We start from the raw sequence: 12,650 nt of genomic DNA on the forward strand, positions 1-12,650 counted from the left end.
TTTCATTGTCACATCCACCCAGGTTGGAGGCCCTCCTTCAATTATTACAGCAAGTGGGTGGCTCTCTTTGGAGCCATTGTGTCCGTGGTCATCATGTTCCTGCTGACCTGGTGGGCTGCCCTCATTGCCATTGGAATTGTGGTCTTCCTGCTCGGATATGTTCTATATAAGAAGCCAGGTATGTAACTGGGGAACCTCAGGCCTGGCGGGGATGGGCAAACGTCTCTTCATCTGGCCCTCAGAACTCTTCCTGCAACACGCCCCCTCCCAGCCAAAGCCCCTTTCTCTCTTTTAATGTCCTGCCCACTTTTGCTTCTGGCCCTACCCACCACTGACGTGTGAACCCCCTAATGTGGCCCAGAAGGGAATGTGTACAATGCAGGAGGTTGGACTAGATGGTGCTTAGGGTTCCTTCTGACTCTGCTGTGATTCTGTGAACACCAGCTACCATTAAGCAAAAATAAATGCTCTGATCCTGCTTGGCTGTTTCTCTCTAGGGGTGAACTGGGGCTCATCCGTGCAAGCCGGTTCCTACAACATGGCCCTGAACTATTCTGTGGGACTCAACGAGGTGGATGACCACATTAAGAATTATAGGTGAGGAAGTGTACAGTGCTTTCTTCTTGGTGCTTATTGAAGACCCTCGTTTTCCAAGAAGCCTTTTAGGTCAATATTTTTTTATCTTCGTCTGTGGGCATGCAGTAAAGCTGAATGTCAGGCAATTCAGGACTGCTTCTTCATGCAGTGCAGAGTTAAACCAGCAGGCTCTTCTGATACACTTATGTTCTGTATTGCACTTGAAATTATTTTTAATGTGCTTTTTTAGTAATGTTTTTATTGTTACATTATTTTGGGATTTTTTATGGGAAGCAATTCAAAATAAATGATGTCAGCAGTCAGGGAATGCAGTTGGGTAAACAGGGAGCTCTTCAGCTGCCTGAGAAAGCGCCCCACTGTTGGTTCTTGTCTGAACTCCACAGGGAGCTCATTCCACACAGTGGGAAGAGCAACAGAGGAGGCCTCAGCTGGCACAGTCAAACCAATCACATCGACTTTGGAGGACTAGATGGGAATAGGCCTTCCGAGAGATAATCTGGTCCCAAGTGCAGCCTATGACTTCTCATTGTTTCTCCCTCAGACCTCAATGCCTGGTGCTGACTGGCCCTCCCAATTTCCGCCCAGCCCTGGTGGACTTTGTGGGCACCTTCACCAAAAACTTGAGCCTGATGATTTGTGGGAATGTGTTGATCGTGAGTATTTATCACCATAGGAGAATCAATTTTGCAGGTTGTGGACATCTATCTGCCTGCCTGCCTGTCTACTGTATACTTCTGAAGGCCCCAGGCTAGGAATGGTTTCATCTAGGAGCTCTTTTGGAGACAGTTGATTCTCTATGAATCAACCACCTACAGTGAACCCATGAGGTGTGAAGGCTAGCATACAGAACCCATGGTCTCAAAGGAGGGACCTTGGTGACAAGATTGGGCCACTTCAGACCTCCAGGTCAGTTTGTAAGCTAGTTGAGCTGATCTCAACTGTGCTACAGTACTGTAGGTGGTACTGCAGATTCTGGCTCAGCAGGGATCAGGAGGCCCCAAAAGCCAATAGAATCCCAGCATGAGCCTGTCAAAATGATGGTTCTGGTTTCCTCAGTTTGATTTACTTACTGCTGGACCACACAATCTACCTGTGGAACCTGCTGCTTACTTATGCACAACCAGCCCCACCAGGCAGATGCCTAGAACACCCAAATGGCCCCCAATGGGAAGCTGGCAGTAACCCCCACCCCTCAACTCCCATCTCCAGATGTTTAGGAGAGACTGGAGCACTTGCCTTTTTTACACATTGTGTTCGCAGCAGAAAACAACTGTGTTCACACTGGAGTGGCCGCAGCAAATCTGGTTTCCCCATGAAAAGCATGATGAAAGCTGCATTTGATTCTGTTTGTTCCCCCTGGAAGGATAGTCAGCTAATTAAGCAGGACTGAATGATAGGCTCGGAAGATATGGAAGGCAATCACTTCCAGCTGCAGCTTAATTGCCAAGGCAAAGATCAGAAGCTGCTTTTTGAAAGCAGGGCACATTAATCACAGGATGGCATTCTGCTTCCAGATTACCTCTTATTCTCTGCCTGAGGTGCAGCAATTGCAGATGTGGTGGCTGATCAATAGGGAAATGATTGGCCCCTTTGCATTATTAAGCTGGCCAAGTGCCAAATTTAAAAACAACAACACAGAGGTACCCCTTAGCTCAAACTTCCTGGGCTCTGAAGGCCTTTCTTCAAACTGCAGACATGAGGAAGTGGCATGTGGTTTCTCACTAGTATAAGAAGGAGCCTCTGTGCATGTTCAGAGGGATGGCTTACACCTTTTGTGACTGAAATAGGATCCTAGGTGCAGGTGGCACCCATGAGACAAGCCCAGGGATGGGATCTGATCATAGGCTCTCTGTCCAGCTTGGACTTTAACTCCCATCAGCCCCATTCAGCATGACCAACAGTTAGATATGGTGGGAGTTGTAGTCCTAAACATCTGGAGGGCACTACATTAGTGAAGTGTAATTTGGATAACTTGATGGTCACACGAGTCAGGAAGGATGTGCCTGTCTTAAGCCACCCATCCTTGGGTCTCCCACTGTTTTCTTCTTCTTTCTCACAGGGGCCAGGCAAACAGATGTTGTCTGAGTTCCGTCTTGCTTCCAGAGGCCACGTCAAGTGGCTGATCAAGCGCAAAATCAAGTCTTTCTATACTGATGTCTTAGCTGAGGACCTGAGAACTGGAGTTCAGATTCTTATGCAGGTAAAAATCAAACAAAAAGGAAAAAATCTTGAAATGCTGAAGGCAGCCCATGTCTACAACAACTGCTACACTGAAGAATCCTTAAAACGATTATTGTGAAAGTTCAGTATTCATTGGACAAATAAACTGTTGTTCCTTACTGTCTGTTTTCAGCAGCCGTACTTTGTGGCAGAATGCGGCATGCTGGTGGCATTACTGAGAGCATTGTCCTGCTGCTTTCTCCTGAGGAAAACTGCTCTTTAGCACTCAATCAGAACAAATGGCAATTTGAGTTTTCTTTGGCTTGACGTTTCCTTTGATTTAGCACTAAAGAGCAGGTTATCCCTGTGAAAAGAGTGGGGGAAGGGGGGAACCATTCAGCCCTGTGGTTTCTAGAAAAAGGACAAGTGTGGATGAGCCCTGAGTTAAGTTTAGAGAAAAGGCGAGTAGGAGGTGACAAGATCGAAATTTATAAAATTACGCATGGCATGGAGAACTTGGCTAGAAAATCCCCACCCCCTGCCCAGTTGTTTCCACCCAAGTTCCTAGTTCAGCCCCTTGAAGAATGAGGAGGGAGTGTCAGTGTGGACTATAATGATACCCCCTTGTTCTCTGCTTTGATAAAGGCTTCCGGTCTTGGGAGAATGAAGCCCAATGTCCTTGTGATTGGTTACAAGAAGAATTGGCAGGCTGCCCATCCACAGACGGTGGAAGAATACATTGGGATTCTGCAGTAAGTTGGGTCATGGCATGGGATCCATTTAAATGAATCAGTGGCTGCAGCTGTCTGTGGCCACCATTAGCACCAAGGATGGGCAGATGTGTCTGTTTATGACGTGGGCAAATTTTTCATATGTTCATTTATAAATCGGCTCCCGTCTTGACCAATCCTGAGGCTAAGGAAGAGGAGGAGGCTGACAGGCAGGGCCATCCTGTGAGCTGGTTGTAAGTAAGAAGGCAGGTGGGGGGCTGGCTGCAGGGCAGATGTGGGTTGGTGGGCAGTGCCCCATTTGCCTTTATGGAGACCAGCCTCTGCTGATTCCAACCAGGACTTCTGAGATCTGTCTTACATTGACTCTGGCAGCCCTTTGGTTTTGTCTTCCAGTGATGCTTTTGACTTCAACTATGGCGTGTGCATGATGCGGATGAAGGAGGGGCTCAACATCTCCAGGCTTGTGCAGTCTCACAGTGAGTTCCTCCACCACATCCTGTCTGGGCCAGAGGCTTCCCGTAGTTGAGTTGATTTGCCTAAAAGGATGCAATTAGGAACAGAGGAGGCAGCCTCTGGCTCTGTGTGACCCGCACATTGCCTGGCACCAGCTCTCTAGGGTTTGAGACAGGTGCTTCTCCCAGCCCTACCAGGAAATGCCAAGAACCTGGGACCTGCATGCAAAACAGATGCTGTAACCACTGAACTGTGGGACACAGAAAAGAACACAGGAAGCTGCCTTTGGCATTTGGACCATTGGTCAATCTAGCTCAGTGTTGTCTACAATGACTGGCAATAGCGCTGTAAGATTTCAGAGAGTGGACGATTCCTAGACCTATTAGAGACACTGCTGGGAATTGAACCTGAGACTTTTGCATGCAAAGCAGATGCAAAGCAATGACCTGTTCCTTCATCCTAACTCCTGAGGAAGGTAGGCCCTTCCCAGATGATATGCTGCACTCAACATATTAAGTTAAACAGTGGTTCATCACAAGCCATTGTTCAGTGTTAGGCACCAGGCCAAGAGGCGAGGCAAACAAACACAAAAATCAAATAAATCTGATCTTGCTTCTTTTGGTCCTTCTCACTAGTGTAAGGAGGAAATGAATCACAATCCTTGTTACTATCCAACTGCTGAGGGGGTGTTCTTTTGCTCCAAGCCAACCTCCAGAGCAGCTTTTCCAAACTTGATGCCCTCGTGATGTTTTGGACTACAACTCCCATCAGCCCCAGCCATGGCTGTGTTAGCTAAGGCTGGAGGGAGATGTAGTCCTGGGCAGCTGGAGGACACCAGGTTGAGGGAGAGTGCTCCGTTGTGTTCATTGCATATTCTCTTTCCTCTAGTTAACCCCGTGTTTGACCCAGCAGAAGATCCACAGAAGAACATTGAAGAGCCTCCTGTGATAAGTACATGTCAGTTCCCAGCAGGTTCATTTCTTTGACCTCTAGTGCTCGTCTTTCTGTTAAGACTGTCTTACCTGTGGGGAAAGTGATTGACTTGGGCCACAGCTGGAAGGCCTTTGAAATCAGAGTGTGCCGACTCAGAGGTTTGATTTCTTCTCCTATAGCACAGGAAGAGAAACCTGCCATCTTGGGCCCTGTCTTGACCATTCTCTTGTCGTGTCCTGCTTGTGACCTTTCCTCATCGATCTGGTTTGGCCACTGTGAGAACAGGATGCTGGACTGGATAGGCCTTAAAAGGATCTAGGACAGTAGCCAAACTAGCCAACATGGTGCCTTCCAGATGTTGTTGAACTACAGCTCTCATCATTCCTGCCCATTGGCCCTTTTGACTGGGGCTGATGGGAGTTGGAGTTCAACATCTGGAGGATTACAAAGTGAATATTTAATTCTGTTGGTTATGCTTACTCCTAGGATTTATGATTTCTGCCGTAGCTTTGCAAATGAGATGCAAATAGAAACAATTCCACATTCATCCCCCCCCCTTGCCCAATTTGGTTACTCTCTGAGTCAGGACCACATCAGCCCCATGTAAACATCAGCTCCAAGTTGCCATCATGTTCTACTGTCTCCTACAAGGCCTATGCCAAAATTATTGAAACACATTTTACCATGTGATAAGAGCTGCCTGTGAGACTAGGGATGGCATTCTCTGAAAACCTCCATGCTCTGTTTCTCAGCACATATTTCCCCCCCCCCCCCAGTTCCCATCTGGCTCCTAGATTTCAAGAAGAAATGAGTTGTTTATTTACCAGTCACACTAAAAATATAAACTATTCTCAGATTATATATGCACCATCATAGTATAGTATGTATAATTATATTACATATGCATTTTATATATATATATATATATATATATATATATATATATATATATATATATATATATTTTCCAGGTTTCCTAAACTAACCAGCACATAAGCCGATGCATACAGCAATACATATAACTATATAAAAATACATACATATTAATACTTGTAAAAAAATACATGGCAGCATGGGACTTGGCTCTTTTATACATAGTTAGTCCCACTCAGAGGAGACCCACCAAAACTGATGGCCTAACTTAGGTACATCAGTTCTGACGAGTCTATTCTAAGTAGAATGTAGCTGGATACAACTCAATATATAATTTACATATTTTTGCATATAATTAGATGGTATTTTTTTTTAAAGTTTCCTAATGAACAGAATGGGAAGTGGAGCATCTCAAGAGGGATTTCATAAGCTTGCAAATTCACTTGGTGAGTGGCGTTTGAAATCCTGGGCACTCTCTTACTCATGCAGTGGGGATCCTTTTTATTATTATTCCTAGTGGACCCTGATGCCTTGGTAGCAGAACAGCAAGCAAGCACTGCCTTCCAGATAGAGCAGGGCAAGAAAACCATTGACATCTACTGGCTCTTCGATGATGGAGGTAATTTCAGCATCCTTCTACCACATAGGTAAGGATTTGTGGTACCAAAGGAGCGTTGCACCTTCTGGTCCAAACCTCTGCTTGGACCCATCACTGCCATTTTTGCTTTGGGGCTTCTGGGTCAGTGGCGTCCCTTTTTCATAAGGGAACAGTTAGGGCCACAGGCGCCAGCTTATGAGGATGATGGAAGGGGAAACATCACACGCGCAATGTCCCAATATTGCACACGTGAGCATTGTGCCTCCCTCAATAAACTGGGTAGAAGCTTCCCAAGCTTTGGGAAGGAGGCAACACGCTTTAATACTTTAATACTCTAATTTACCAGGAACATTTAGGGGACTAGCCTACTCCCCCTAAGGCCTGAACCAATGGATTCAAAGTACGAATAACAAAAAAGGAGATTCCAACTAAACATTAAGATGAATTTTCTGATGGTCATAGCAGTTCAACAGTGGAACAGACAACCTCAGAAGACGGTGGACTCTCTTTCATTGGAGGTTTTAAAACAGGTTGGATGGCCATCTGTCAAGGATTCTTTAGCTGTGATTGTCGCATTGCAGAGGGGCGGACCAGATGACTCCTGAGGTCCCTCCTCACTCTACAGTTCTACGATTCTTTGGTCCCAGGGGCTGATCTGAGGCACATGATGCAGCAACCTTGCTAAAGCTAAGCTGGCTTGGGTTTGGCCACTCCTTGGATGAAAGGCCACCTGAGAACCTTGCCTATAGCCACCACAGGCTCCATCTTGGAAGTACAGTGTGATATAAATCAGTATTTGCCAACCTGGGGCCCTGGAGATGATGGGAGTTGTAGTCCAAAACATCTCTAGGGCACCAAGTTGAAAAAGACTGAAATAAACGAAGGATTCCCAGACTCCATTTTCTCCAGGGTTCATCAAATATGATGAAGAGCCATTCTGTGTTCTTACTTGGCAGGCCTGACACTCCTCATCCCTTACCTCCTTGGGCGCAAGAAGAGGTGGGGGAAGTGCAAGATCCGGGTGTTTGTCGGAGGGCAGATCAACAGGATGGATGAAGAACGCAAGGCGTAAGTCTAGGACTGCTTGTGCCCTTGGTTGGATTTGTATCCCTTGTGCTCTGGGAGAGGGCTGTGGTAGTGCTCAGGCCCTTCTTGCTAGCTTCCGATTGGGGCATCTAAAAGGCTATGGTTACAAAAGTAATTAGGCTATCTATAGAATTAAAACAATGCGCAAAAAAAAAGTATCTATTAAAATGCAGATTGTGGGAGAAATGATAGGAGGGTGTCAGGTTGAGGAAGGCTGGTCCAAGATGCATAGCAAAATTCCTAACATGAAGAGAGGTTATCGCATTTTAGTTATCCTCAGAATGTAAAGAATCAATGTGTGCACTGGGCATAGGAAAACATAAAAACGAAACCGCTGCCCCCTGCAAAAGGTACTACTGGTCTCTTTCTCCTCTTGCAGGATCATCTCCTTGTTAAGCAAGTTCCGACTTGGGTTTCACGAGGTCCATATTCTTCCCGACATCAACCAGAAACCCCGACCTGAACAGTAAATCAAGACTAACTGTAGCTTCATGCTCATCCAGTTTAATAATCTGCAGTTGTCTTTTATATTGTTATTTTGTTTATTTAAACTTTGATGGGTGGTGTTTGTTTTTTACTTATTCCTTAAATTTTAAGGTTTGTTATATAAATAATAATAATACAGGATGACTGTGTTAAATGCATAACACGACCTCCTGTTTTTTGCAGTGGTTATGCATATACATTAAAGATTGTGTAATAATTTGTATCAGAAGCACCTAACATTTTACATTAGAAAAATTAGCTATAAATATGACTTTTTAAACTATGTGGAAATGTGGTGAAATTAAGGCTTTGATGGAGGATAGGGCTGTCAGTGGTTACTAGGCACAATGACTAGGTTTCTCCCTCCAAACTGTTGGAGGCAGTTTGCCTCTGAATCCCAGTTGCTGGAAACTAGAGGGGAGGGGAGGGGGCTCTCGTGCTCAGGTCCTGCTTGTAGCCTTCCCTCAGGCATCAGGTTAGCCACCGTGAGAACAGGATGCTGGTCTAGATGTGCCACTGGCTTGATCCACCAGGGCTCTTCTAATGTTCTCAAGGCTAGAAAAACAAGAAACTGCAACTGAGATTTGTCCCCAGCTTGGTATTACAGACCTGTATGGGTCCCCACAGCTGACAGTTTCATGTTGCATGCTGGAATGTTCTGGGGAAGAGAGGTCCTAGATGGTCTCTTTGATTCAGGCAGAAACAATACCACCTGGTCACTTACAAGATCTCCATGGCTTTGTTGACAGTGTGAAGAGATTTGACGACTTAATCGCCCCATTCAGACTGAACGATGGCTTCAAAGACGAGGCAATGGTGAACGAGATGAGGCATGGCTGCCCATGGAAGATTTCCGATGAGGAAGTCATGAAAAATAAAGCTAAGGTCTGAGGGTCTCACTGGCCATGTGGAGAGTGGGCTTTGCCACCACAAAAAGTGAAAAATAATTGCTGTCTCCTCGCAATGGGTCCCAAGGCCTTTAATGCAGGGGTGGCTGACCTGTGGCCTTCGAGATGGCACTGGACTTCTACATTGTTGTAGCATGCCCTTCTTCCCTCTCCCATTCACGAAGCATCACCCGTCAATTGCTTCAGGCAACTCATAAAGGCATCTCTTTTTGCCCTGACTTTCCCTGACCCACAAGACTGGACTATCTTATTACTGAATTCCTGTTGTTGTTTTTTAATTACACTGTTTTGTTGGTTTTCAAATTGTATCTCTGTTTTTATATTTTCATTGTTTCTATGTTGCATTTTTGAATACAGTGGGCCTGCAAATCACATGGGGCGGGGGGCGGTCCACGAGCAAAGGCAAAACTGTGTAGAGTCAGCAAACCCCTGGAATCTCCCTCCCAGCTGTGCAACCATCCTTACCTGTCTGGAGTGGGTATTGCCCTCCATCTCACTTTCCAGGCTCTGGTAAGGTCGTGTGACCTTCCCAGTGCCCAGTAAGCAAGGTAGAGGGCCCAAAAGCTCCACAGTGGGAAATAACTTTTAAGCCCCCCGTCTTGCTTATTGGGTTCTGGGAAGGTTGCACAAGCTCTTGGGTGGCTCCTTCTGACTCCTCACTCCCAGTTTCCAGTTACTTATTTTCCCCACACAAAGCTGCAATGATGTAAGTAAATTACATGTAAATTGTGGGACCACTGTACCGCCGAGAGATTTTTTTAGTGGTTTACAATGCTTTTAAATAAAAAGAAACAATAATAAGCCCCAGTTGGCATGGCCAACAGTCAGGGGAAGTATAAGTTCAGCAACATCTGGGCTGTGGGCACAGGATGCCTTTAAAGCACATTTGTAGCACATTCATTCCGTCAACAAACTCTGGGCACTGTAGTTTACGCCTCAGAGTTACAATTCCCAGCAACACTTAACAAACCACATTGCTCAGAGTGGTTTTACAGCCAGACCCTCTTCCCAAGGAACACTGGGAAATGTAGCTCTGTGAGAGGTAACAGGAGTGTCTGAACAACTCTCAGCACGCTTAACAAACCACAGCTTCCAGGAACCTTTGAGGGAAACCATGACTGTTTCTATCAGTGCTATCAAAGCTTTAAATGCATGGTGTAAATGTGGCCTTAATCTCTGTGTTTACTGTCTATTCTCTCTTCCGCCCTTCAGTCACTTCGACAAGTAAGGATGAACGAAATCTTGCTGGATTACTCGCGAGATGCAGCTCTCATCTTCATGTATGTAAGACGAGCCACCAACCAACTGACCAACCTGAGTTTTTGCATGTGCTTTGTGAAATGTTGACCTTACAAAGAAGTATGGCTGGAAATGCATTGATATGGGCTAGGCCTGCACAACCCAGCAAGCTGAAGCAGCCATGCATGGTGGCCTCCAAGGGCCTTGACTGTTGTGGAGGTGGGGGGAGGATTAACAAAATCAATCCTTAATAATAAAGAAAACTGTAACAAAATAACATAACGAGAGAAACTAAATACAACAACAGGAGGCAACAGACACTGAAGAGATGGGCTGATTCTGAAGCAAAACACACAAGCCCCACCCACCAGATAACAAGCACTATACTATTCAAATTAGGCCCCAGTGGTTTTTTTTACATTGACAACTCTCCTGGGACTGCAGTTCCGGCAGGCAGGATTTCCAGGTGCCCCCTCTCAGGTCCCTGGAGGGTTGCCATGCTTGGCTAGGGTGGGCTGCATTCCGCACAGCACAGCAGATGTTGTGCAGGCCAGATTTAGACTGAGCAGCTGTGTCCCCAACCTGGTAAACCTCTAGATGTTCTGGACTATAGCTTCCGTCAGCTCTTGCCACCCAGCTACTACAGATCTCTGGCCGTGCCATAAAAATAAGAAACCAGCTGTATTTACAATGAACAAACACAAGCTGTTCTCTGCTTTCTCCACCTTTTTTTTCCAGAACGCTGCCGATAGGCCGAAAGGGAAGATGTCCCAGCAGCCTCTATATGGCTTGGCTGGAAACCCTCTCGCAGGACCTGAGACCCCCCGTCATCCTGACCAGGGGCAACCAGGAGAATGTCTTGACCTTTTATTGCCAGTGATTCTTGGGCAGCTGAATCAAGATGAAGTTGTTCCAGGCCAGATCCTGCTCTTAGGACTTGGGCCTTCTGGAGGGTCTGTTTCTGGTGGTGGAAGGTCCACAATAAAAGACTTGTGGTGTGAATGATGAATATTCCTGAGCTGTGGTGTGAATGATGGCTATTCTGCCCTGCCACAAGTTGTTAGGGGAATAATCTGACCAATGGTCTCTGGTAGATTTTGATGGATTGCTGAGGGGATGTGGTTCGCCATGTGTCCTGCTGTACGGAGGAGAGTCCTTGAGTTGAAGGCATCCTCTACTTCAGGTGTGGTGGTATTTCCTGCCCCCCAGATGTTGCTGAATTACAACTACCATCATCCCCTGGCCATGTTTGCTGGGGCTGATGATGGGAGTTGTAGTTCTGCAACATCTGTTGGGCCAAAACTTCCCAGCACCTGCTCTAGTTGAATGGTTGCTCAGTCTAAGTTAAACAGGGTTGCCATATTTCAAAAAGTAAAATTCCTGACATCTGCAAAGTTGGGGGTTTTTTTTGGGGGGGAATAGTGATTTTAAGCTTCTGGAGCTGTTCCTGCTGCTTTTTCCATCACATTGACATACATCCAGGTTTTCCATGACATTTTCCCTGACGCCACTTTTACACCTGAAAACCAGGACGTGTCAGGAATTTTCCTGACATATGGCAAGCCTAAAGTTAAAGACTAATAAAATTATGGAGGGGGGCAGGGCTCACAGTAGTCCATCATTAATTAGAACCTGGATGGCAGATTGAGCAAGTATAGAGGTTGACACCTTCCCCACTATGGTGAAATGGATTGTATTTCTATTCAAACTGTAGCAATTCTTTCCAAAGTTGCATCTATACCTATAAAATATCACATGCACTGTTCACGCAAATCTGCGTCCTCTTTTTTGCCAGTGCACTAGTGACCACCCTATGAGCAGGAGGGAAGAGCCTGCCCTCAAAATGTTGCATAATTGGTTGCCCCCCCATTCCCTCAAAAAGCTTCAGAGTCGTCAAGGCAACCAACCTGCATCAAGTAGGTCCATCTCCTGACTATCCCACTGGGCACTCATCATGGAGAGGGGCTCTAGGCAAAAGGCCGTCTGGTGGGAGTCCCCTGTTCCAACCCCTGGTTGGCTTAAACCTGATTGGGTGGGAGGACCTTGCTTCAGCGCATGGGACACATTCTCTTCTGGGATACCTTCCACAGGGCAGCTATGGGTGGGGCAAGAAGCAATGAATGTAAAATTTTGCCTTTTGTATGGTGAGCTATTTTCTACACCCACACACTCCTCAATCCCCCTTAAAAGGAGCAAGAGGCACAACCAGAGAGGCCTGGAGGGACTTATCCAGTGCCTAGGCTTAAGGTTCCCCACCACCAGCTTACCTGGTGCCTACAGTGGGTGGCAGTGGTAGCAGCAGTGGTAATGAGCAATGCCAGGGGGCTGGGTCTTGTTGCCACTTTACTTCCACACAATAACCCTCCACATTGTATCATCCTAGAGCATTGTGGGAAATGCAAATGGTAGTTACATCCAGCTAATCCAAAATGCGGCAGCCAGACTGGTGACTGGGAGTGGCTGCCAAGGCCATATTACACCGGTCCTGAAAGACCTACATTGGTTCCCAGTACGTTTCCGAGCACAGTTCAAAGTGTTGGTGCTGACCTTTAAAGCCCTAAACAGCCTCGGCCCAGTATACTTGAA

At 46.2% G+C, this 12,650-nt stretch overlaps 1 protein-coding gene across 2 annotated transcripts in view; it reads left to right on the top strand.

Annotated features, from left to right (window-relative positions):
- SLC12A3 (solute carrier family 12 member 3) overlaps window positions 1-11,829 on the top strand; it is a 29,704-nt gene extending 17,875 nt beyond the window's left edge. Inside the window, exons 14-26 of one of the 2 annotated variants that reach the window (XM_053399203.1) lie at window positions 23-178; window positions 498-597; window positions 1,139-1,250; window positions 2,657-2,797; window positions 3,403-3,509; window positions 3,882-3,964; window positions 4,830-4,898; window positions 6,265-6,366; window positions 7,302-7,413; window positions 7,811-7,897; window positions 8,667-8,802; window positions 10,038-10,105; window positions 10,803-11,829. In XM_053399203.1, coding sequence (XP_053255178.1) covers window positions 23-178; window positions 498-597; window positions 1,139-1,250; window positions 2,657-2,797; window positions 3,403-3,509; window positions 3,882-3,964; window positions 4,830-4,898; window positions 6,265-6,366; window positions 7,302-7,413; window positions 7,811-7,897; window positions 8,667-8,802; window positions 10,038-10,105; window positions 10,803-10,944 — 1,415 coding nt within the window. In that variant the 3' untranslated portion in view covers window positions 10,945-11,829. The remainder of the gene's footprint in view (window positions 1-22; window positions 179-497; window positions 598-1,138; window positions 1,251-2,656; window positions 2,798-3,402; window positions 3,510-3,881; window positions 3,965-4,829; window positions 4,899-6,264; window positions 6,367-7,301; window positions 7,414-7,810; window positions 7,898-8,666; window positions 8,803-10,037; window positions 10,106-10,802) is intronic. The other variant, XM_053399204.1, reaches the window with a different exon arrangement.
- The last annotated feature ends 821 nt before the right edge of the window (window positions 11,830-12,650 follow it).

This window comes from Podarcis raffonei, chromosome 8 (genome assembly GCF_027172205.1).
Source record: "Podarcis raffonei isolate rPodRaf1 chromosome 8, rPodRaf1.pri, whole genome shotgun sequence".
In the NCBI taxonomy this organism is placed as follows: Eukaryota; Metazoa; Chordata; class Lepidosauria; order Squamata; family Lacertidae; genus Podarcis; species Podarcis raffonei.